At 37.4% G+C, this 23,995-nt stretch overlaps 1 protein-coding gene across 3 annotated transcripts in view; it reads left to right on the top strand.

Annotated features, from left to right (window-relative positions):
- Positions 1 to 23,995, top strand: part of LOC306851595 (BCAS3 microtubule associated cell migration factor-like) — a 242,230-nt gene that overhangs the window by 24,743 nt on the left and 193,492 nt on the right. For all 3 annotated transcript variants that reach the window (XM_079387976.1, XM_079387977.1, XM_079387978.1), the window contains exons 8-13: positions 9,205 to 9,312; positions 9,425 to 9,501; positions 12,111 to 12,187; positions 12,937 to 13,020; positions 15,934 to 16,104; positions 18,673 to 18,766. In XM_079387976.1, the coding sequence (XP_079244102.1) occupies positions 9,205 to 9,312; positions 9,425 to 9,501; positions 12,111 to 12,187; positions 12,937 to 13,020; positions 15,934 to 16,104; positions 18,673 to 18,766 (611 nt within the window). The remainder of the gene's footprint in view (positions 1 to 9,204; positions 9,313 to 9,424; positions 9,502 to 12,110; positions 12,188 to 12,936; positions 13,021 to 15,933; positions 16,105 to 18,672; positions 18,767 to 23,995) is intronic.

Raw genomic sequence — 23,995 nt, 5'->3', positions numbered from 1 at the left:
AAATTCAGACTGCTGCCGTTTCATCTTATAAATGAATTATTTATAGTTTACAATATTAAAGGAATAGTTTGCCCAAAAATGGAACTTTGCTTACACTCGGGCCATCGAAGATGTAGATGGGTTTATTTCTTAATTATAACAGATTTGGAGAAATTCAGTATTGCAAGACTTGCTCACATGTGGATCCTCTGCAGTGAATGGGTGCCGTCAGAATGAGAGTCCAAACAGCTGATAAAAACATCACAAAAATCCACAAGTAATCCACATTACTCCAATCCATCAATTAACATGTTGTGAAGTGAAAAGGTGTATGTTTGCAAGAAACAAACCCATCATAAAGGTGTTTTAACTTTAAACCATCGCTTCTGGCCAAAAAAAAAAAGCAGTCCATAATCTATAATAGTGCTTCCTCCAGTGAAAAAGTCCATCCCTTGTTGTCATCTCACTATAAAATCCACAGACATATTTGTTTAGAACTATTTTGGACAGTTTCCGCTTGTAAAAAGAGCTTGATCTGGCATATTTCTCTCCTGATTCAGACGAGATGACTTTTTCACCTGAGAAAGCAGTGTGGAAAGAGCACTCATATTTTAGCTGGACGTTTAAAATGTTAAAATGTCTTAAAAATGTTTAACACAAACATGCAACTTTTAGCTTCACAAGACATGGACTGGAGTTGTGTTGTGGATTATTGTGATGTTTTTATCAGCTGTTTGGACTCTTATTCTGACGGCACCCATTTACTGCAGAGGATCCATTGGTGAGCAAGTGATGCAATGCAAAATTTCTCCAAGGGCCAGTTTAACTTGCAGCTTGCGCCAGCGCAAACCGTCTTTTGCCGTTAAAGTTGTACTGGCAGGTTTTACTAAAGACGCGCAGTAACGAATTGGCGCTGAAAAGGTGTGGACAGTTATTTTTGCACCTGGCCTTATTGAATATGCATTTCTAAGAGCTTCCCTTTCAGACGCAAAATTTATGGGAGGAGAACATACAAATGAATCACGCAACGCGTTTTACTAACGTTTGCGCTCGTCAAATTGATTGAAATGGATGCAATTTGTTGCTAGGAGAAGGCAACACAGAGAACATAGAGCATGTGGTAGAAGGGAGAGGATTTTTCCATACGTATTAATTTGTTTGGAAAGAACACGTTATCCGAACATATCATTTGCCAAGCCATGTTATTTTTAATTTGCTTCAGGGAATAAAAGACGACTTGGAATCCTCAACTAGGAGTCTTGCAATACCAGCTCTATCAAAACTGTTGCAACCCTTCATTTTTTGACCTCCGGTTCTTTTCAACGTACTGTTTATTCGCGACTATGCTAATTTGTGCTGCATTTGGTATATTGCGTTGATCGATATGTAAATGATCTGTTGTGTCTGTGTTCCTTAATTTGCGCATTGTTAGTAAATTACCCACAGACATTTTCACGGCCATCTGCGCTGATTTGGAATTGTGCTCTTGCGCTAATTTGCCCTGTTTAGTAAAACTGGCCCCAAATGTGTTCCAATAAAGAAACAAGCTAATCTACATTTTGGATGGCCTAAGGGTGAGTAAATGTTTAGCAAATTTTCATTTTGGGAGAATTATTCTTTAAGTGGCTAAAATGAATTGTTTAGCTCTTTTGGCGTTTATTGTGTGTGTGTGTGTACACTACACTCCCAGAGTGCTGATAAAGTGTAATATTTCATCTCTCATGCTACTGGCTCAATTGCCTATTTTTTTGGCCCACACACAAGATATAAAGATTTGTTTGTCTCTTTCCTCTGCTGTTGCATTTGATGCATGGGCCTTGCTTTAAAACCAGTGTTTGCTTTTGGGTTCTTATATGGACATTAAAAAAGATTAGATGAAATAAAACCTCTTTATGGTCATGAATCATCTGAGATGTCTAATTCTTTATTTGGAAGCTCAGGGAGTAAAAAGCAATGTTAAAAGTTTGTCACCCCACCTCACACACATTCGCTTTTTTTTTTCTTTTTCTTTTTTCTGACATTTGCGTTATTTTACCATATGTATCTTTTGCTTCATGTTTCAGTGTAATTTGAGGTAAGCGTTATGATCTGTTGATAGGTCTGACAGACACAATCCTCACTCTTACAGTCATGTTAAAGATTAATGCATTTCCTTCCCTTGATGGATCCTCCACCCTTCAAGTTATTTGGAAAGTTCATGCCAGGTGCATCTTTGGTTCTCAGATCATCCCTGTGTGCTTTTTCATGCTGACTGGATGGCCACATAATTCAAGCTCTCTGAGGATGGGAGTCTCATGGCTTTGAAGTTTTCCCTGTTTTTCAAGGGAACTTGTCTCAGATCGGTTTTCCATGATCATACATCTCCTTATCTTTCCGATTAATTGCAGAGGAGGCGCACAGGCGTGTAACATCATCCTTTTCATGATTGTGCAAATTTAGGAGTAATGTGCCTATTACCTTTCTTAAGTTAAAAAATAAGTCTTTAAAAAAATAATTTTTAAATAGGATGCTAGGAACCTCTTTAATTGAACTTTTCCAAGAACATTTTTTTAAACAGTATATTTTTATGTATTTTTAAGAAAAGCTACTTGTGTACATTTTTCATTATATATATTTTAATTTAGTTAATTATTCATTTTAATCTGGATAATTGTTAAATTTTTCCTACAATTGTATAGAACTTTGAGTCAACTTGTTGTTTTTAAATGTTTAATATTGGTTAAATGTTTAATGGCTTGACATGAACAAAATAGCAAAAAGGTACAAAGGTATTACTACCCCCCCCCCCCCCCCCATTTATATTCTAAACATCAATGCGCCACACTTAGATATTGACTACTCATAAGAACATTTGAAAAAAAAAGAAAAAAAAAGCTGTTCTCAGGCCTGACCTGTTCACTTTGTTATTCCTGTCTCTCTTTCCAGCGTCTGTTCCTCTTTTCTTATTTTTTTTTTTTTTAGTAATTAAATGCTGTAAACACCAGTACAAGAGCACCAGTGCCCCTGCAACAGGCTCCTCATTTCAATGTGTTTCCAATATGCATGCGAATCTGTGGAGAGCCCAGTGAAAGGGGAGGAAATGTATTTCTGGCAATGCTGCAGACATGAAGCTGCGGTTGAACTTTTTACCCTAATTACTTTCCCGCTAATGCCCACGGCGTGCTGGAATCAAAGGGCCCCCTCAGGCCCCAAGAAGCCTGTGATGTGGCCAGCGTTTGTTGTGTGTTGAAGCTCGGCTTGAGAAAGACCGGGGCAGAAAGAGAGAGAGAGGGCGCAAAATTGTGACAGATTTTTTTTTTCTGCTCGAAAATGTCTCAGTTACCACCCACCTCACTTGTTGCCTACAAAAATAGAGTAATTGTTTTCATCTGTGTTTTTACATTGCCGTACTTGGAAATAGCTGTTATAAATCAATACGAGGCTGGCTCGAGGGACTTATCACGGTCCAAAGATCAGAGTTGCGATTTGTCTGTTTCTTCATTTTCCTCAAACACCTTTTGAAAAGGAATATCTCGCACTTCAAGCATCTGTTTTCCATGTTTCTCGAACGATAGCAAAAAGCCTAAGAGGATAATAAAATACCTTCATACCTTGCCTTATCTCAGAAGAAACAATACGTGGGGTGGGTTTATCGCAGGCGATTAAACTTTTGAACAGACTTAAACATTGTCCACTTTGAACAGATTTGTTTTTATTTATGGTGCGTTTATTGAGTTTAGTTAAGCTCATGTTTTGTGGTGTGTTTCTCAGAAAGTCGGCTGGTATTTTGGGGTAAGGCAGTATTTGTTTTGCATTTCAAGAGCATGTATTTGTCTGTTCGTGTTCGGAAAGCTTGTAAAGTAGCTGAAGCCAAAATTTGATGACGTCGCCTTGTAAATGGATTTACTCGCTAGCACTGTTCTTAGTTTCCAGACTTCCTATTTTATATTCCTTTCCCCTTGTCAGTTTCTGTTCAGGTTAGTGAAAGGATTAAAACCTCACAATGTAAAAAGAACCAAAATGGTTATCTTACAGGGTTCAGAGTCATGCTGAAATACAGACATCAAAACATTTACGAGATTATAAAAGTGATGAGTTGGCCAGCTCGTCACATAGTGGCGTAATTACCATTGTAAACATATGTGATGCTAAAATTAAGCCAAACCTTTACTGTAAAAATTGTTAATGCTCCACTCGAGAGTTTTCCCATTTGGTTACCACAAGGGAGGCTAAGACGTAAGGCCGTTTTTATTGTCTTACCATGCTGAGGGGAGATGGATTTTGCAGGTGCGTGTCTAGGAAGTTTAGTGAGATTGTACCCAACTATTTGAGATTGTAGATATTCACATTTGAAGGATTGTGACGTTATGTCACACTGAATAAAGAAGGTTGAATTTACCAGACATGAACTTGTGAGTTCAGGTCACCACCACTTCCAGTATGTAAAATAACTGAGACATATTTTTAAAGAAAATATACACTTCTTTCTAGATTTTTTTCTTTTTTAACGGTCAGTGACAAGTAAGAATGTGTTATTTGAAAGAGAGAGCCTGATTTCTCAGGCAAACAGGGGAAAAAGGATTCTCTGCTCTTTATCCTTAAAATTATGATAACACAATAAATTTTATGGCCTTATGTTAATCAGATTTAGTATATGTATTAACTTGGCCTTTGCTAAAAAAAATGGCCGGGATGAAAGTGACATATATAAAGTCGGATGACTGAAGCCATAGGACAGGTCATCATATCTGTGCTCAATATCACCTAAAAGTGTGCTACACTGAAACGCTGATATGATTTTATAACGATAATTGAAATTTACTGACGCTTTCAAATGGAAGTCTCGATTCTCAGTGAGAGGAAATTGTATTATGTTGAGCGTGCACTGCGTCCATTAGTAGCGGGCCATTAGTTACAATGCAAAAAGGCAAACAATTGAAGTGGCCAATTTGATGATTCTTTTTTCAAGGCTATCATTGTCCCGTTAATCAATCTGGGAGCATATCATTTGTGTCACATTGGCTCTAAAACGCTTTAAATTGGATTGATATGACCCAGATTATATTGAAATCAATGAATAGTGGCTCTAAGACAAGTTTAGGAAGTTAAATGCCCCTATTAATCTCAGTGTCTGAATCCAGAGGGGTTTTAGCTATGATGATAATCTCTTTGTAGATAGTTGTGTCTCTCTCGCCGAGACTGCAAGCGTCCGCAGCTGTGAAAGGACAGCAGAAGAGAATAAAAATGCAGACTAATAGCTTTCACAGATTTTTACGGTCATCCGTTTGACACACTTAAACTACGTTCACACAGCAGGCAAGGCAATGTTAGTCCCCAAAATTTAATGATATATTAATACATTAAAATTATTATTATATTATATTAGCATTTATCTGAAATAAGAAGCTTTTGTAACATTATTCACTTTACCGTTCAAAAGCTTAGAGTGAGTGTAATTCTTTTTTTTTTGGGGGGGGGGGGGGGGGGGGGTTTAGAAATTAATACTTTTATTTAGCAAGGATGCTGTAAATTTATCAAAAGTGATGATAAAGACATCAATATAGGCTTGGTGAGCAGAAGAGACTTCTTTAGAAAAGAAACATTAAAAATCGTACTATTCAAAAACTTTTTACTGGTAGAGAGAGAGAGAGTGTGTGTGTGTATATGTATATATATATATATATATATATATATATACACACACACATATATATATATACACATATATATATATATATATATATATATATATATATATATATATATATATATATATATATATATATACACACACACACACACACATACACATATATATATATATATGTGTATATATATATATGTTATTTATTTATTTATTTTTCATGTTTTCTATTATAGATGATGCATGATTAATTATTATTTATTTTATTTACATTTTTGGAAAAAAAGAGTTTAGATTTGTAATATGTATTACTATAAATATATTTGTTTTAGTTGATGGATACTACACTACATGATATTATTCCTTAAAATAAAACTTTTTCAAAACCGTATCAGACTAACATGAAAGAGTACATTTCTGAGAACTACAAATTTAAATTATTATTTTTCTTTTCTTTACACTTATTTGTTACTGACACAAATTTACGACTGATTTCAAACATGCTTGGAAAGAATTTGTGTCTGTCTGACTTGGTTTTATTTATTTTCACTAGACTGTCCAGTCGCTACCCTGTGATTGTGTGTTTGTATTTGTGATGTGGCTCTGAGACAGGGTTGTTACTGGCAGCTGGCCGATGTAGAGATGCAGCTCTGGGCACACGTTCGTATCTGCGGTGGATTCTACTGCTCACTGGATTGTGTTGTTGACACGCATACTGTAATCCAGCCCTGGGTAAGCCGGCAAACTCAAACTCCCACAGTGGGTTGAGACAGACCACGGGTCAGTTTTGCCACACTACTCTACCTGTTGGCCAATCCAGACCTCCAAATGGCCATAGCACGATTTTAAGACTTGTGGGGCGATTCCATCAATCACTGATGGATTTGAGACACTGAGCCTCAGCTGCTGGCTTGACCTTCCAGACTTTGAGAGTGGGATGTGTATCACACACACACAGTGAGCCTCCTGCTCCAAGACATTATCATGCTATCTTTAAAACATTATGCGCAATATGTCCACCCTGACCTCAAGCCGCAGCGCTGAGGAGAAGTGGCTCAAATGGCAGCTGTTTGGGAACACGCTTAAAGTACAGGCTGGATTTGCAATCGTTACGGCTTCACTCAGAGATCACTCACTGTCTGTGAAAGTAATGACAAATTAAAAACCTTCCTGGCTCTTCATCACTCAGAATCAGAACTCAAAAGTATAGGATGTTGAGAGACACCACAGCTTTTTTCATTTATGGTTTAAGTACTTCCATGTTCCACAATTTGTGGTTTGATGTCTTGGCTGCTTTGTAAAAACTGCTATGTGCATATTTGGAAAAAGAGTTCTTTCCTCGACATGCTGTCCACGCTGTTTTATCCACTGTTTGCATGCTTGTAAATTATTAATGAGGAGTAAAATGACATATTCCAACATTAAAAAAGAGGAAACAAAGAAAAGGGCTTTTAAAATGAGATGTTTTTAAAATGAGACGTTTAAACAAGTAGGTATAAAATGCTGTGCTATCTTGTAAACATTAACGCATCTTTCTTTTGTTGGCCATTTTTTGCATTCAATTCAGTGCCATTTTTCTGCTTGAATATTTATTATTGATGGCTCTTAATGATTGGCTATTTGTTCTATTTCTCTCTCGCTCTGTCTCTCTCTCTCTCCCTCTCCATAATAATAATAAGTATTTGTTTGTTTGTTTCCAGTTTTGATGCGTTTTATTTTCCACATGTTCTTAGTGCCGATGAAATCCTTGATCCTTACACTTTTTTTTTCTCATTTTCTTTTGAATGTTTTATTCTTTTGTTTGGTTTTGCATAGTAAAAACCCTCTTGTATCTATGTATTCATATCCTCTACAGCACCGTTAATATATCCATACATATGCAGATGGATGATTTTGGCCAGTGTGTCGCGTCTCAGTTTTTTTGAGCATCCTGCAGTGAACATTGCGGTTTTAAGGCACTGTGTCAAGTTAAATTAGTCAATAAAAAAAAAAAAGCTAAATAGTTGTTTTTCCGTCGTATTTGATTGCATTGTGTATTATAGCTGGCGTATTGTATTGGCCAATCAGAATCCAGGATTGGAACTATCTAGCCTTTTTTGACATCAGAACATCAGTCAATAGACCCGAGTCAAACTTTTCACAGGAGCTGTGTTACATTAGTAACAGAGCCAATAGCACTATGCACTATACGTTTTATTGCCAAACTGTATGTTAATGCTAATCTATGATGCATGATATAATCACTTCTTCTGAAGCGGCAGACAGTCGGTCGAATTAAGAGTCAGACGCAGCAAATTATTAGTGGTTGCTTCCAAAGCCAATTGTTTTGTCAATGAAGCACAAGCTATTGATCATCTTCATTTACATGGAGTGCTCGATCAGCTCCGCGTCAGTGTCAATAATCTGGCCTCTTTGGTTCCAGTTTCGTCTATAGTTAGACTCCTGACATCCTTCAGTTTATTACTGATGTTTGAGCAACTTATGTACACTTAGCTACGGCTCCAACAGAATACCTGACATGTTAGACTGGTTTTCTGATCCAGACCCACTGGGTTGGGCAATGCTGATGCCATGTTTATTACCACAAGACTAATATCCTGCGGAAAGCAAAGTGCCCAGCACAGCGTCTTACCAGAAACATTCTGTTAAGATGGTTAATATGGCAGGCCAGGCTGTGCCAGCTGAGTGCAGAACACCTAATGAAGATTAATATCTGCCTTTATCACAAGCAGCAGCCACTGCTTTCACTTAACTCCCATCTCCTTGATGAAGGTAGAGAGGAAATAACTACAGAATGGCCAGTGTGAGAGAGTTTTCTGGTGGGTCTTGATCTTGTAATGTATTTTGGGAACTTAAATGTTAGGTTTTGTGTTATTGCAAATTACAATGAAAATGTACTAGCCTTTTTGTTTTAGTTTTATTTTGTTTTACTTTGCTTTGATGTTTGTTTTGTTTGTTTTTTTTGTTTTATTTTATCTTGCTTTTTGCTTTGTTTTTGTTTTGTTTTTCTGTGCTTTGCAGTGCTTTTTGTTTTTCTTTTCTTTTCTATCCTTAGTTTTTTTGTTTTGTTTTAAACAACAAACATTTTAAAAAATGTTTTGAATGAAGTCTCTCCAGTTCACCAAGGCTGTATTTACACAAGGCTGTATTTACTTCAAATTGACAGGAAAAAAAAAAACTGTAATACTGTGAAATATTATTGATTCAAAATAACCTTTTTCTGTTTTAATATATGTGACCCTGGACCACAAAACCAGTCATAAGGGTCAATTTTCCGAAATTGAGATTTATACATTATCTGAAAGCTGAATAAATAAGCTTTAAAATAAAAAATAAAATAAATTTACTTTTAAAATAAATTTTTAGCATTAATCCAGTCTTCAGTGTCACATTATTCCTCAGAAATGATTCTGCTATCAATTTTGATCAATTTAATGCATCCTTGCTGAATAAAAGTATTCATTCAGACTCATTTCCTTGATTATTTGACATAAATTTTTAAATATGTAAAAAATAAAATAAATATATAAAAATATAAATAATATGGTTAAGTATTAAAGCTATTTCGACTAACCAATCACTGCTCTGTCTGTGTTTTGCAGGACAAGTCCCCCTTATTGTTGTGTGGATCTTTATTCCTTGAGGACAGGAGAGATGGTCAAGTCCATACAGTTTAAAACACCCATCTATGATCTGCACTGCAACAAAAGGTGCATTAACACACATTTTGTCCTGCATTTTACCTCGTAATAATTTTAAAAGCAGCATTAAGTTAATATACACTTTTTTTCTGACTCAATCTCTATACCTTGATGACCATAGGATCCTCATCGTTAGTCTTCAAGAAAAGATCGCTGCCTTTGACAGCTGCACCTTTATGAAAAAGTTCTTTGTCACAAGTAAGTGCTTCACGTTATAGATGTGTCTGCTGAACTTGACCCTTCTTGACCTTCTCTAGTCTCCGACGCAACTCTTCTTTGCGTCTTTGATCTGCAGCTTCGCAAAACAGGAAACCTAGTCTTGATTAATCCTCTTTGCACACTGACTTCATTAAACCCACAAAACCCCACACAACCCTCATACGTGCTGTCACACCAATGGAGCCGTTTTCCCCTGTGTCACTCCTCATGGCTATACGATATCAAAGCTCATCCACAACTCCACAGGCCTGCTTGTTTACACAAATGGCTTTTTTTTAATAGTGTGTCAGAGCTGGACATTACCAGAAACGTCTGTGTCAAGCTGCCATCGTGCAGTGTAAACAATAGCAAACAAATGCATATTGTCACTCAGCCCAGCTCTAGCACATAAGGAGCAATTTCCTCTCCTCCAATCTAGACCACGGGCGAAATCCAAATGGCTTTTTTGCACCCTTGAAGGAGATGATGCTCATAAGGTCCCAACTCTCATGTGCGTGACTGGTCTTCGTATATGGTTTCAGAAGAATAAACTGTCCATGTCACCATGTGAAACCAGGCCTCTGCTGCCCACTTAAGCAATCGTCTGTTGTAAATTGCCATTAGTGTTGTTTTAATGGCTCTCATTGTCTATCCGACTTCCCTGTCAACATCTGCGCCACAGGAAACGGGCATGGTCAATAACCCTTTACATCATTAATCGCTTCTCTAAAGCTTCCTCAACATAGGAAGAACAAGACTAGATTAATTTTTTAAAGTGACAGACTGAAGTCCATAGTTAACTAAACTATTAAAAAACTGAAAACTGAAATCATAAAAAAAGTTCCTTACTGTAATTTCTGAAATATAAGTCACATTTTAACATGCTGCAACATGTATTTCAAAGCAAAGAGCATACATTTGGATTTGTGCCGATGAGAAACATACGTGAGCCTAAGTTTATTTGTATATAGCACATTTCTCAGGTAGTTTTAATTTCGCTTTAAATAAAATAGTTTAGACTTGGCTTTTATAACAAATTTTGTTTATAATGAATGCCACTATGATTTATGTTTGTTTTATACTTAGATTTTTAATTCCTACTCTTTTCTGAATACTGTTAAGTTATAAAGATTTGTTGTGGAATGAGGATAACTGAAATAGAAACTGAAACTGTTCATAGTGTTTGTAAACATTTCATTTGTATTTTACATTTCATTGGATTACATTACATTTCAATATTTATTTCCCAATATAATGATAAAATATCATATCTATCAAATATCTATCAACAAAACTTTTTTTTTTTAGCAAAATACAGTATGTGAAATAATATAAATGTTAACTGAAATTAAAATAAGGAAAAAAGGAAAATAAAAAAAATCAGCTAGTTAACAAGAAAATATTTCTCATTTTCGATTAGTTTAACTAGTGTACTAAAACAAACAAACTTAAAGCTGAAAAAAAACACACAAACAAAAAAATATATAAAAATGCCAAGAATACACAAACAAAATTTCTAAAACAAACTGAAATTAAAATGAAAACAGAAAATAGAAAAATAAACTAATTCGAAATCATTATAAAATCTATAATAGTATCTCTGGGATACTAAAATAACACTGTCAAAGACATTGAACAATACAAAATATGGAGTTCTTTTATACACTATCCCCCGGTTCCACAGACAAGGCTTAAGCCTAGTCCCAGACTAAAATGTAAGTCTCAGCTGTTTCAACTGAAATAAACTTGCACTGACTGATCTTAAAATATATCAGTGCCTTGTCTCAAGATGCACCCTAGTAATGTTTTTTTCTAAGCATGTTTATAAAAATTACTTAAATGTCCTAAATTAACTATGGCCTAATCCTGTCTGTGAAACCGGGTCTATGTGTCCTACTGGCCTGGGTGGAAGCGTTGAATAAGTCTTCTCTTTCTGGCTGTGAGATCACAAAACAATGGTGAAAATCCCCCAAGCCCAGCTCACAGGATGTGTTAAACATACGTTATCTCACTGCATTGGCTCCCTCCACTTTGGAATGGCACAAAAGGCTTTTGCATTACTGAGCTTGTGGCTTACCTCAAGCCCCATTCACCCGAGTTTCAGATCCAGTCTCTACACCCTAAATTACTGTCTGTGTATATTTTATATTCACTCCATGCTATAAATTACTGTCAGCGTACTTCACACTGTGATATGCACTTGCATAACCTTTCCGTGTGCAAAGGCAGAGAAAGATGTTTGGTGTTTCTGTGTTTATTTATTAGGTTTAAGACTTTTTCTGATTTGCATTTGCTTGCATGTTTGCCCTGTTTGTATGTGTCCCACATGTGATGTACAGCTGCATTATCCTGGCATGTGGAATCAGTACAGATTATATGGCTGTATTGCTCTCATGGGTCAATCTGTCTGGCAGTTAATAAGCTGAGGAGCCATCCTACTGTCACAAAATGCCATAACCCTTATTTAACCTCTGGTATTACTCTAACCCTAAGCTCTAGTAAAACACAGTCGTGGGCAAGATGCTGCTATGATGGATCATTTATGTGTTCATTGTGCTGTTATTTAGTTTATCTCTTATTATATTTGTGTGTTTCCCTTTGTGTTGCAGGCTGCTACCCCTGTCCAGGGCCCAACCTCAACCCTATAGCTCTGGGAAGCCGGTGGTTGGCCTATGCTGAGAACAAGGTAGTACACCTAGTATTTTAAACAACCCCAGACGCACCCAATTTTTTATTTTTTTTTCTTAAGAAAGACACCAACATTTTATTTTATTTAGTTTAGTTTAGTAGCACATTTTGTTGTGCCCCATCCAGATGTTTTTAAGCACAAGAACATGCCCTTTGTAAACCCTCAACAACACCTAATAGTCAGTCTAATCGTTTAGGCCTTCCTTAAGATGGAGTTGTTGCTGATAGTTTTTTTGCTTTGCTTAACTTTAAATCAAACTGCAGCAATCTTATGAATATTTTTATTTCTTACGAATTGCACATATCATTATAAAGACAATGTGTGTCATATCAATATGAGCTAACAATATAATATAACATATTATTATTATTAAGTAGACCCTTGATTCACCATCATTTATGTAATGGGTGCGGTTTGTTTGCCTTAGAGAGGCCACTTGCTGCTTAATAAGGAACAGATGGGACAGTGTGTCTGGGCAAAGGTAATGAGTTTCTGGCCAATGGCAGTTGAAGTGTTGTATAGGTCTGGGACATGGACCCTAGAGGGAGTGCGTCGTAGAATGGGGCTGAAGAACTGTTTGTTGTCCTAATGGAATCCTCCTCCTCCTCTTACTCGCCGTGCCCGCCTGCAGACGTCCTGGCGCGAGCTGTGACAGGCCTCTGTGGGTTAATGAGTGCTGGGGAGCTGAACGGTTCTGGATGATAATGTGACTCTGTTCTGTCTCTTGTGTGTGTGTGTGTGTGTAGCTGATCCGGTGTCATCAGTCCCGTGGTGGGGCCTGTGGAGATAATGCCCAGTCCTACACTGCCACTGTCATCAGTGCTGCTAAAGTGAGTATGCGCTTCTTACCGTTGCTGTGACAAGTCACAGGCTTCAACACGTGGTAGTTGTGTGAAGAAGTATTTGCTCACCAAAGCCATAAATAAATGTCAGATAGATAGAATAAGTAAACTTTTATAGTAATGCATTTCACCAAAAAAAAAAAAAAAAATGTTTGGTAGGTATTAATTCTAAAAAAAATTACACTAAAAGTACTTTCTGGTCATCTTACATTAATGGGTTATTCAGGGTAAAATGTTAAAACCTGTCTAGTTTAGAGAAAAGCGTTATTTATTTGTCTAATCCATCCATTCTAAATTCATATATTTTTAGTGGTTTTAGTGTCCAAATATGATTTGAGGCCACTTTGACACATTAGTCCACACGTTTGACCAACACTTGTGGCATGATTTATGCACAGATTATTTCAGTTGTGTCTTGCTGATTTCTCGTTCTTATGAGCATTATTAATTTTGTTTTATATGATTAAAACCAGCCATTCTTTTGTAAAATCTGACATTTATAACTGTTGGTACACTGCGATTTAAAAATCATTCAATATGGTGATGAAATCAATACTGTTCATTACACTGGCCAAACTTTTTAAAGTTTTTTTTTATTTTTTTATTTAAAACGCATTAAGGACATTCAGTATCATCACATTTTTATTTTAAAGACACGATTGGCCCAGTAATCCTTAGCTGTGTCACATTAATTCATGATAAACCTGTTTCCAAGGCAAGGAATCAGCTTAAACCTTTTAAGTTGTATCTGGCTCTTGCAATTGTGTTTTTTCTTTGCACTTACTTGTGTATTTTCAGTCATGCTTTCTTTCCTGTTTGCTCCGCTTTAAATGAAGCTCATAATGTGTGCTGTTCCACTCACTTTATTCACCATATAGCATCCCAGAGCGGTCTTGGCATAGTCCTCAGTGATTCAGAGACCCACTAGAGTTCATTTAGTGGTGCCAGAACCTTGGTGCTTAACCTTTCTTATGGTTCCAGTCTCCTCTCCTTGTTGCTTAATTGATTTATTAAGCCCACATCTGTATTCCCCGGCCGTCGGCCTGATCACCGCCTAACGAGCGCTAACGGCTTACGTGAGAGAAGTGCCATTAGCTTTAATGGCGGTATACATCAAAAGGAGCATAGCAAAGGTTAGCAGAGAGGAAAACAAGGTTAAAAAAGCCTTGATACGCAGACAGGCCGTCTGCAGACGGGGCTGTGATTTATAACCATCTCCTCCGCTCTGACACACGGTCCCTGTGCTGAGTGGCTCTGAGTGCAGCCGTCTGGGGGCCAGGGGGCCATCTCCCATCAATCCTGTAACACAATCACAAAAAAGGAGGGGGAGGGTGCCTTTTGCAAAATTGAATTCTTGCAAGGCACAGATTGTGTAAATGAGTGTGATGTGACCAAAAGAGAGATGTCATTGTGCCAGCCGCAAGTCTGCATGAGCGGGGTGCCCCAGGGCTCTGTTTTCAGACCTCTGCCATTGTGAACTGTGTTTGGGGTAAGTGGATAGCACAGCTTAAGTAGGGTCTCCTCTAGTTCTCACTTAATGGAGTGAGCATTGCTCTATGTGTGGGTCTGTCTGCCAAGGCCCCAGAGAGCTTAATCAGGCATTCAGGCCAAGCGGCAGCGTCAATACCTCGTGGCGCCTGTGTTTGTTGGGCCCTTTGGAGAATGCTCTGACAAGCCCACTAACTGACTGTGTGTAAATTGCTTTGCCCCATCAATTATTAAGAGAAGCGTTTGCCTCCTAATTGATCAACACTAATGTGTTTTCTAATCACTGCAGTTAGAGTTTTTAGTTCTAATCCAAACAGTCCCCATTGATCAGGGTCGGCGAGGGGAGGGGGCTGCCTGGCTGGTGGCAGACACTGCACTGACTGCCGTGCCAGAAATTGGACATCTCTTCTCAGCACTCTGCTCAGAGTAAACATCGACACTCACTCACACAAACACTAACCGTTAGCCTACACGGCTAACTCACACACCTGTCTGTTGACATTGCCTCAAACAACACTGGATGCAAACATGTTTTTTAGGTCATTGCTCAACAAAATCTCTATGTGCGAACATTGTTTGCTGTATTGATTTGAGTGTTGCAATAGTACTTATGTTTAGTTGGCACAAATGTTGCTGAATTATGTTTTTCTTTCAACCCTTTGCAAACTATTTTTTTTTTTTTTTTTTACTTTATTTTTTCCAACTTCATATTTAGAAAAGCTAAAACTAATTAAATTTAGTATGCTGTTCAAGGTGTCGTGTTCTCAGCAACTTGGGAATGACTTGTATTAACATTTATCACATTGATGGATCTTTAAAGGGATAGGTCACCCAAAAATGAAAATTCTGCTATTGATTACTCACCCTCATGGCATTCCAAACCTGTAAGACCTTCGTTCATCTTTGGAACACAAATTAAGATAGTTTTGCTGAAATCTGAGAGCGTTCTGACCCTGCATAGACAGCAATGCAGCTGAAATGTTTAAGGCCCAGCAAGGTATAAGGACATCGTTAAAATACTCCATGTGACATCAGTGGTTCAACTGTACTTTTACGAAGCTACGAGAATACTTTTTGTGTGCAAAGAAAACAAAAGTAATGACTTTATTCAACAATTTCCTCTCTTCCGTGTCAGTCTCCGACACATGTTCACGAGAGTACCACGGAGCATTTATGTGGTGCTGCTGACTGGGCCTTGAATGTGTCATTTGCGTTGCTGTCTATGCAACTCTCAGATTTCAGGAAAAATATCTTAATTTGTGTTCCAAAGATGAATTTAACTGCCCAAACTTTATTTTCGTAGTTTTTTGTAAAAATTAAATTTTAGTTTCTGTGTTTTGGTATTTAAAAATTTATGTGCGTCAATATCATAAACCACTACAGCTTTTTGTTGTGTTTCTGACTTCCTGTCAGACGTTGAAGACGGGCCTGACAATGGTGGGGAAGGTCGTGACCCAGCTCACCGGTACACTGCCATCAGGGGCACCTGATGAGGAGGGCACTGCCCATAGTGGCACCCGCCGCAGCCCTCACCAGCCTGGTGTGGTCACCATCATAGACACACACACTGTGGGAGAAGGACAGGTACGAAATGCTCACTCATACATAATAATGTGTATTTTTTTCCAGGGATGGAGGTTTGTGAATGATGGGATTTCTAGCACGCAACAGTATCACAACAGTGTGTCTGTTTATGGTACTTTCTTCATCCATCTGACCTTGATCCGAAAGAACCCGGATTCATTCCCCTTTTCTCCGAGATAAATAATCCATTAATCCCATTCATAACTCGTTCAGTATTAGTGCTTCTTGTGGCCCAGGGGGTTTGTCATCACCTTGTCATAAGAGCACATGCTTCACCGTTCGTTCACAGACTCCGTGCCAGGCCGCAGTCTCCTGATCTCATGATTTAGCCACTTCCTGTGGCTGTTTCCCCCTTGGCTGGCACAACCATAGCCTTTTAGCATGAGATCACAGGCAGGTCATTGCAGAAGCATTGCGGAAAAAGCATTTTTTTTTTTTCCTTTTCCACCAAGGCATGAATGTGTGTTAAAAGAGGACATGTAGGTGTGTGACACATGAGCACTTTAATAGAGCACTAAGTTTAAAGGCTAACTTTTAATATTTGCAGTTCTTCTGTTCAAGGATTTTTACTTGGAGAAAGGTTAAGTTGGAACAGGTTTCGCTATCCTGTTGATTCTGACCCATGTAAATAGATCCTCCCATTTAGTGGGTTGTTAAAAATGTGATAGTTAAACCCTCGATTCCCCAGAGAGTCTACCGCGACCCGATTGACATGTTACTCTTATTTAGAGGTGTGATTTATTGTGCTTATTTATTAACCTATACCACTCTGATTTACCAGAGTCAACACTTTCTAAGAGAGGTTTCCTGTGTTTTATATCGCCATCCGTTCCAAAGCCAACCTCACAAGAAGCTGTGCTCCTCCCAAAGCGGACTAGTTATGTTTTCAATGTTCACACAAAGCATTTTTTGGAATTTACTGTCAGTGCCATTCTCCCGTGACTCCAGCAGTGGTCTTGGCATTTTTTCCCATCTACCCCACTCCCAGTCTCAGGGGACACGCCCCACCCCCTCATCATCATCATCCAGCTCTTGCAGCTCTGTATTTCCTGCAAGAAGTTGCTCTTTGGAGCTATCCGCACACTAATACTTTTCAAAAGCAATAGTATATTCCTGTACAGAACAACATTGTCTGTTTTTGCCCCTAATAAAAGTGATCTGGTTTGTGTCACAGGGGCATTTTTTGCAGTCTGAAATAAATGTCTGGGTTTTAGAGCAAGGCTGTTTTCTGTTTGGACTGGATCCTATTAAAAGCTGCCTTGCTCCTTAATGCAACACTCTGCTAGATTTATCACTCTTCTCTCCGGCTGTCTCATGTCTGGGCTTAGTTATAATCTCTTTCATGAGCAAACTTAACAGAGGACCACTGACCAGAGAATAGCCCCTTATGAGCAACACACTCTCCTTTTTCTTTCTTTTTTGCTTTCGAGTTTAATAGGCTATTTGAAAGATATCAGAATTTATATTGAATTTTAATATTTACACCCATTTTGGAGAAATTTTTGATATTTGAAATGCAAAAAAAGTTTTACTTCTGATTTTTAATTTCATATTTGGTTTATTAAATAAATAAAAATGAACATTCTCATTATTTTGTGTTTTTGTTTTATTTTTACTTTTGTACATTTTCTTGTTTATTTTTATTTTTTGTTTTGTTTTTCATATATTTTAAATTTTCTTTATTGAATTATTAAAAAAAAAATTGCTTTTTTTACTTTTTACTTTTTGTTTTTGTTTTGTTTATTGAATAAATAAAGAAAAAATGGACATTGTTTTTTCATTCATTCTTTCTTTCTTTCTTTCTTTCTTTCTTTCTTTTGTTTTCCTGTAGTAATGTACATGAGTGGATGAATTACGGATTCATGTTACAGTTCTTTTAACTGGGAGCTATTAATCTCTTTTGGGTATCAAAACGTGAAGAGATACTATAGAGTTTCTTCCTGCTGTGTTTGTTTTAACTCCTTCAACATGGCACTTTTTCTTCCTGTCTAATATAGAACTGTTGCAATGTGGGCTTTGGCAGAATATGCACATTGATCACAGTGGTCATGTGGGTTAGTCTTTATTTCTTTGAAGCCGTGTTCATAAGATACACCAACATATTTGCGGACATCTTTTAAAAAATGTCTATTTGATTTCCATAATGAAACTATTTTGCAGAACATGCGTCATTTAAAGCTAAAATCTTCCAGTGTGGATTAAAGTAGACACAAGGATAATTGTTAAGCACCCGCAAGAGGGCAACATGTTTAATGCTGAATGACATGGAGAATGGATGATGATCATAAAAAAAAAAAAACACACATGGAAACCTTTTCAGCTCCATACAATGGAGCACAACTTGGAACACACGTTGTTTTAAACAAAATGCCAAAACACATCTTTGTAAAACTGATTAAATCTTATGTAACTGTGAAGATCAGATTGCACAGGCCACTGTAGAGTTAATGACCAGCTATGTGTCTAAAACACTGAGACGTGAGGTAAACAAGAAGTCAGCTTTTATTTATGTAGCTCCGTCAACTTACTGTAGCTTTATTGTGTGTTTTTTGGGTGTATATGTTTCAGGTTCTTGTTAGTGAGGATTCTGATGGAGAAGGAGTGATTGCGCATTTTCCAGCACACGATAAGCCTATATCCTGCATGTCGTTTAATCCGAGTGGTAAGTGAACACCTCATTTTGATGCCTCACTGAGTCCTACCAAAGCACAAAACTCTAGGCACTTGGTTGGCAGGCGTTTACATGGTCTTAAAGGGGACGCATTGTGGCTATCCCTTGCCTTTTTGAATTAAAACTGTTAGATTTACAAATTACAATGCTGATTTATTATGTTCACAATGCAAAGTTCTCTTCTTAGATCACCCAGATCATTTATATAAACCAAACTGCACTGATAACCAAAGCTGTAAGTTGTAAAATGAGCCTATTTCCAAAAAAGTGGACTGTTCCTTTAATTCTAAGGGTGAAAAATTTAAGTTTTCAGGGGGAAAAAATGTGTAAAATAAGGCCCATTTGAGAAGGAGATGGCGGTGTCAGTCATGTCACCTTTTTATGTAACCTTCATGTAACCTCATCTTGTTCTGTAAGCGGTACTGTCTGCTTGGCCCTTAAGATCTGTTGTTCTGAAAAGCAGCCATTGTGTGTCTTCTGATGAATATACCCCCAGGCACATAGGTCACTGTCATTTCTCCCTCTTTTTGCTCTCTATCCTTCCTTCTCTTTCTTCCCTCTTGTCTCTTCTTAACACATAGTGGAATATTTAGTGCTGCTCATTGATCTTGTTCATGTCTGTCACTCTTGAAGTGAATTGAGGTCAACAAGGCCCTTGGTCTCTTTTAAATGAAATACCCCAAGCACTGAACAGGTACAGTTACATACCTTAAAGATGAGAAGAGCCATGCTATTCAGAAGGCGCAGGACGGGCTCATAATTCTTAGCGCATTTAGACAGCCACATCACAACGTGCTTTAGTCATTATAAGGGCTGTTATTCATTACCTGCTGGATTTTGCACCTTGATTTTTATTTATATTCAGGATTTATTCCATTTCATTTCATTTTATGATTCTTTCCTGCTTGAGCACCATGACTTTGTCACTAGGCCATGGCTCCAACTGTTTCTTGGGTTTAATGGAAAAATACAGTAAAACTATGGTAGCATTGCCCTCAACCCGCCCTTGAACGAGCATCTTGGCTCATTTTGATAGGCAGTTATCTGATCGCTTTTCAATTTTACATATAGTCATGTTTGTTTCTCCGGATATCCAGTCCAGTCACAATGGCTCATTGTAAGGTGTGTGTCGCAGATTGAGAGTCCTTTTAATAAGAAGTTGCTGAAAGCTAATGATAGCCATTGCCCTAAGTGAAATCCTTCACATATCTGTCCTTACTAAGAAATACTATGGGAGACTCCATTGAGGATGAGTCATTGTGTACATAGTATACACCTCCAGGCACAGATGATTTTTGCATCGGGTTACTAAAAGATTGTAAGGAAATGGTGCATATCTTAGTACATCAAAATATTCCTGATGGATGTTCTGTATCAACCGCACAATACTGAACTGATGCCAAGCCATGCCACAAAACTTGTGCCTGTGAGCTGTGACTGAGCTTGGGTGCAGTAATATTATAAAGAGGATTTATGCAAAGAGTTTAGAACAAGTATATATAACTTATTAATTTATGATTGATTAATTAATGAATTTTTTTTATTTGTTATTATAAAATAAAACATTGTGGACTTTGACATTGATCTACTTATTTTTTATTATTATTTTAAGTTATTATTTATGAGTAATTTCTCAAGTTTTTTTCTGTACTAATTTATTAAATCCTATTCATTCTTTCTTCTCAGTTTGGAAGCCCCATATTCTTACCTTCAAATTTTTCAGCATTATTCAACCATTGCATTATTTCGATTTGTGTAAAATATGAGGGGATAAAATGCAGTGAATTACAGTCTTCTAATTAGATTGTCCTGACCTCACTTTGGACAGAACATGTTTGTCTCTAGGTGGCGCTATTGGTTAAACTTTAGACCTCAGAGTAGCAGGCCACCTTTTCCCCATTAGCATGTGTGGAGCAGGAGGTGGAGGTGAAGTCGGTGTCCCATCACTATGGTCAACTGCACTGGAACTTTCAGCCCAGTAGTCCTTTTATATTCATGAGTCAGTGAAAAGTGCTATGGATCACGGGACAAAGCAAATATACAGTCAACAATCAAGGCCTGCTCAGGGACATTACTTGTGCAAATATTAGTGCAAATGTGTGTTTTTCTTAGATCAACAAAGAATTGAAGGTCACAATAAAAACAAGTGTGACTACATAACCGTTCCTATCAATCTGAAATGCTGCAGGGAAAATTATGTGAAGGGCTCGACAATAATGGTGTAAATGCATGTGTGAGAGACACATTACCAGTATTATCAGTAAAATTGTGAAGATAAGCAATCATATGCCATAATTTTCCAGCAAAAATGTGTTAATGTTTTGATAGCTCTTTTTAAAGGAGTTACGTAATATATCATTTTGGTAAGACTTTAGTATAGGGACCCATTCTCACTATTAACTAGTTGTTTATTAGCATGCCTAGTAATAATATATTGGTTATTTATAAGTACTTATAAAGCACATATTCATCATGACCATATTCTACATCCCTAATCCTACCCAATACCTAAACTTAACAACTATCTTGCTAACTATTAATAAGCAGCAAATTAATAGTTTATTGAGGCAAAAGTTGTAATTAATGGTTTATTAATAGCAAGAGTTGGACTGTTGGAAAGTTGGTAAACATATTCATGATTATTTATTTAATTTCCTTTTTTTTATATGTACACAACCACTCAAATGTTTGCAGTCAGATTTTTTTAAAAGACTCTTATGCTACACCAAGGCTGCATTTATTTGATCAAAATACAGTAAAAACAGTTATACAATGAAATATGACTTCTATTGTAATATAATTTAAAATATAATTTAGCCTATTCCTGTGATGTTGAAGCTGAATTTTCAGCAGACATTACTTGAGTCTTCATTGTCACATAATCATTCAGAAATCATTCTAATATGCCGATTTGTTGCTCAAGAGACATTTCTTGTCAATGTTGAAAACAGTTGTTCCTTTTTTTTTGGTAAACTGTTATGACCCTTTTGTCTACAACTCTTTGATTAATTTATTTGAAATCTTGTGTAACATTGTAAATGTTTTTTACAATCACTTTTGTAATCAATTAATAGGAGTGTTAAATTCGAATCCTTCCAGGCTAACTGAAAAATATTGTTAAATACTGACCTGTGTTTGAGAATCACTGCTTTTTGGTTCCTCGTTCTGTAATGTTTTGGTTACTCTGAAGATTTTGTCCCAGCCTAGGGAGGCCCCAGTCCTGGTCCCCCAAGTGCTGAGCCCCCAGTGTGGCCCTTTGTCAGGCGTCCTCTGCCCTCATGTGGAAAGTGCTCTGAGGCGACTTGCTTTAGATAACTGCGGGGTGCTGTAAACTTCAAACGGTTTAACCTTCACCTGTCAACTTTATTCAGAAATAATGGGATGTGTCTGTTATCACCTCATTTGCTCGGGCATAAATCGAAAGGGCTATAATAATTGTTTTGAGTTATGAAATTGTTTGGCACCAGGAAGGCTGGAAGAAATCCCCGTAGTCCTCGATACAGAAAAAAGCCTCTAGATATGCTGACTAACAAGGTCAGGCTGAACGTTCCCCGAGACTGGTGTTCACGTTCATGCTGTAATTTACGTTCCTGACATCATTAACACATAATCAAAACCAGCTCTTTGAGATTCGCAAGAAATGTCTCCTCAGCACTGTGAAGGAGTGTGAACGGCGGCTTGATTTTTAAGTGAGAAGTTTAGCCTCGGCCGCCTAGCCTGACTTGTCCAAAATTAACTATGTTGAAGCCACAGTTGAAAGTGTCACTCTGGCCACAGGCACGACCGCAGCTCCATCCGGACGGTTTTGATTTCAGAAAGAGAAAAGGCCGACTTGAAAAGAAACAATGTGGTGACTTGACATTGACTGGAACGTGCAAACCTCCACTGAAAAAAAAAAAAAAAAAATCTAAAGCACTTATGTAAGAAATCCAACTCAACAGTGTGTGTTGGACGAAAAACAGAAGGGCGAGGGTAGAAAATGGCAGCCAGTCGGGTAGCTGGCGCTTGTGCTGTGGTGTTGGAGCTTCTATTCATAGGCGCATAATTAAAGGATGCTGCTCCGAACAGCGGCGTGCAGGATTCACTTTAGCCAGAGTATCTGTTTTTCACTCCTTGTCCTCTTCTGCTCTCTCTTCTTCCCTTTGAGGATGTTTCTACCAAGTTTAAATGGCACTAAACTGGTCTTAATCGATAACAGAGTGAGCGATTGGTGTGAGGGTACGGTCGCATGCAGTGCGAGGGTGGACAGGTCTCACGGCCCATGAGATTCACTGTAATTCTGCTCAATCACGGAACTGATAAGCATCAAGGAATCTGCTCTTGCGAGGCAGCTTGGTTTAGCTCAGTTCATTCAGGCAAGTGTTTGCTTGCGGGTTCTTAAAGGGGACGGGTGATCTGAAGTGCCTGTTTGTCTGTTGCGGATGTGGCCTTTCTAGCACCCACTCCCATGAGTCACTTACAAACACCCAGCTGGAGTGTTTTAGATTTTAGATTCATGTTGTCTAGAAAATAAAATATAGAAAAGCTATTAAAAAAAAAAAGCAAAAAAAAAGTTATGTAAAAAAAAAATATATATATTTAAGAAATATCTTTATTTTTTTTATGGTGACAGCGATTTAACAACTTAAAATGCAGTTCTCTGTTTTTCCTTGAGTTTGTAATAAGCCATGTCTTCATTCAGAGGTAACAAGTAAGGATGGATTTGAACTCATCTGCTTCATTGAAAAAGCTTGTTTGTGGAATTTAGAAACTATCATTTGGCAAGATTCACACACAGATTTGTGTGTGTGTGTGTGTGTTTTAATGGGGCTGTGACCATGCATCACATTCCATTTTGTGCCGTGCTTGAGCACAGTGGGACAGTCAGCAGGGATTAAAGGCCCAGGCTGAGATGTCGCCTTTTAATGCTCATTGCAAGTGAAGAGCGGGACATTAGTGGAATTTGCCTGGAGCATGAGCTCTATTTTATAATGCCATTATGACATTTGATGATGTGCATATAGTTTTTTTTTCAATGTCTTTTATTTTTTATTTTTGTTAATCTTTCAAATATTTTTCCCTCTATATAGAAATTCTCCACAATAGCTGTTAAAATCCCTGGCCACTAGTCTTTTTGGTCTAATTCTTAATCTAATTCTTTTTTATTTTATTTTATTTTATTCAACTAAATAAGTTGACTTTTAATAGAGGCTTTGAGCAAGAATGACCTTGTAGAACAAA

The sequence above is a fragment of the Barbus barbus genome (assembly GCF_936440315.1).
Source record: "Barbus barbus genome assembly, chromosome: 31".
Classification (NCBI taxonomy): domain Eukaryota; kingdom Metazoa; phylum Chordata; class Actinopteri; order Cypriniformes; family Cyprinidae; genus Barbus; species Barbus barbus.
Note: the sequence above shows the minus strand (reverse complement) of the source record. Positions and strands in the feature narration are given on the sequence as shown.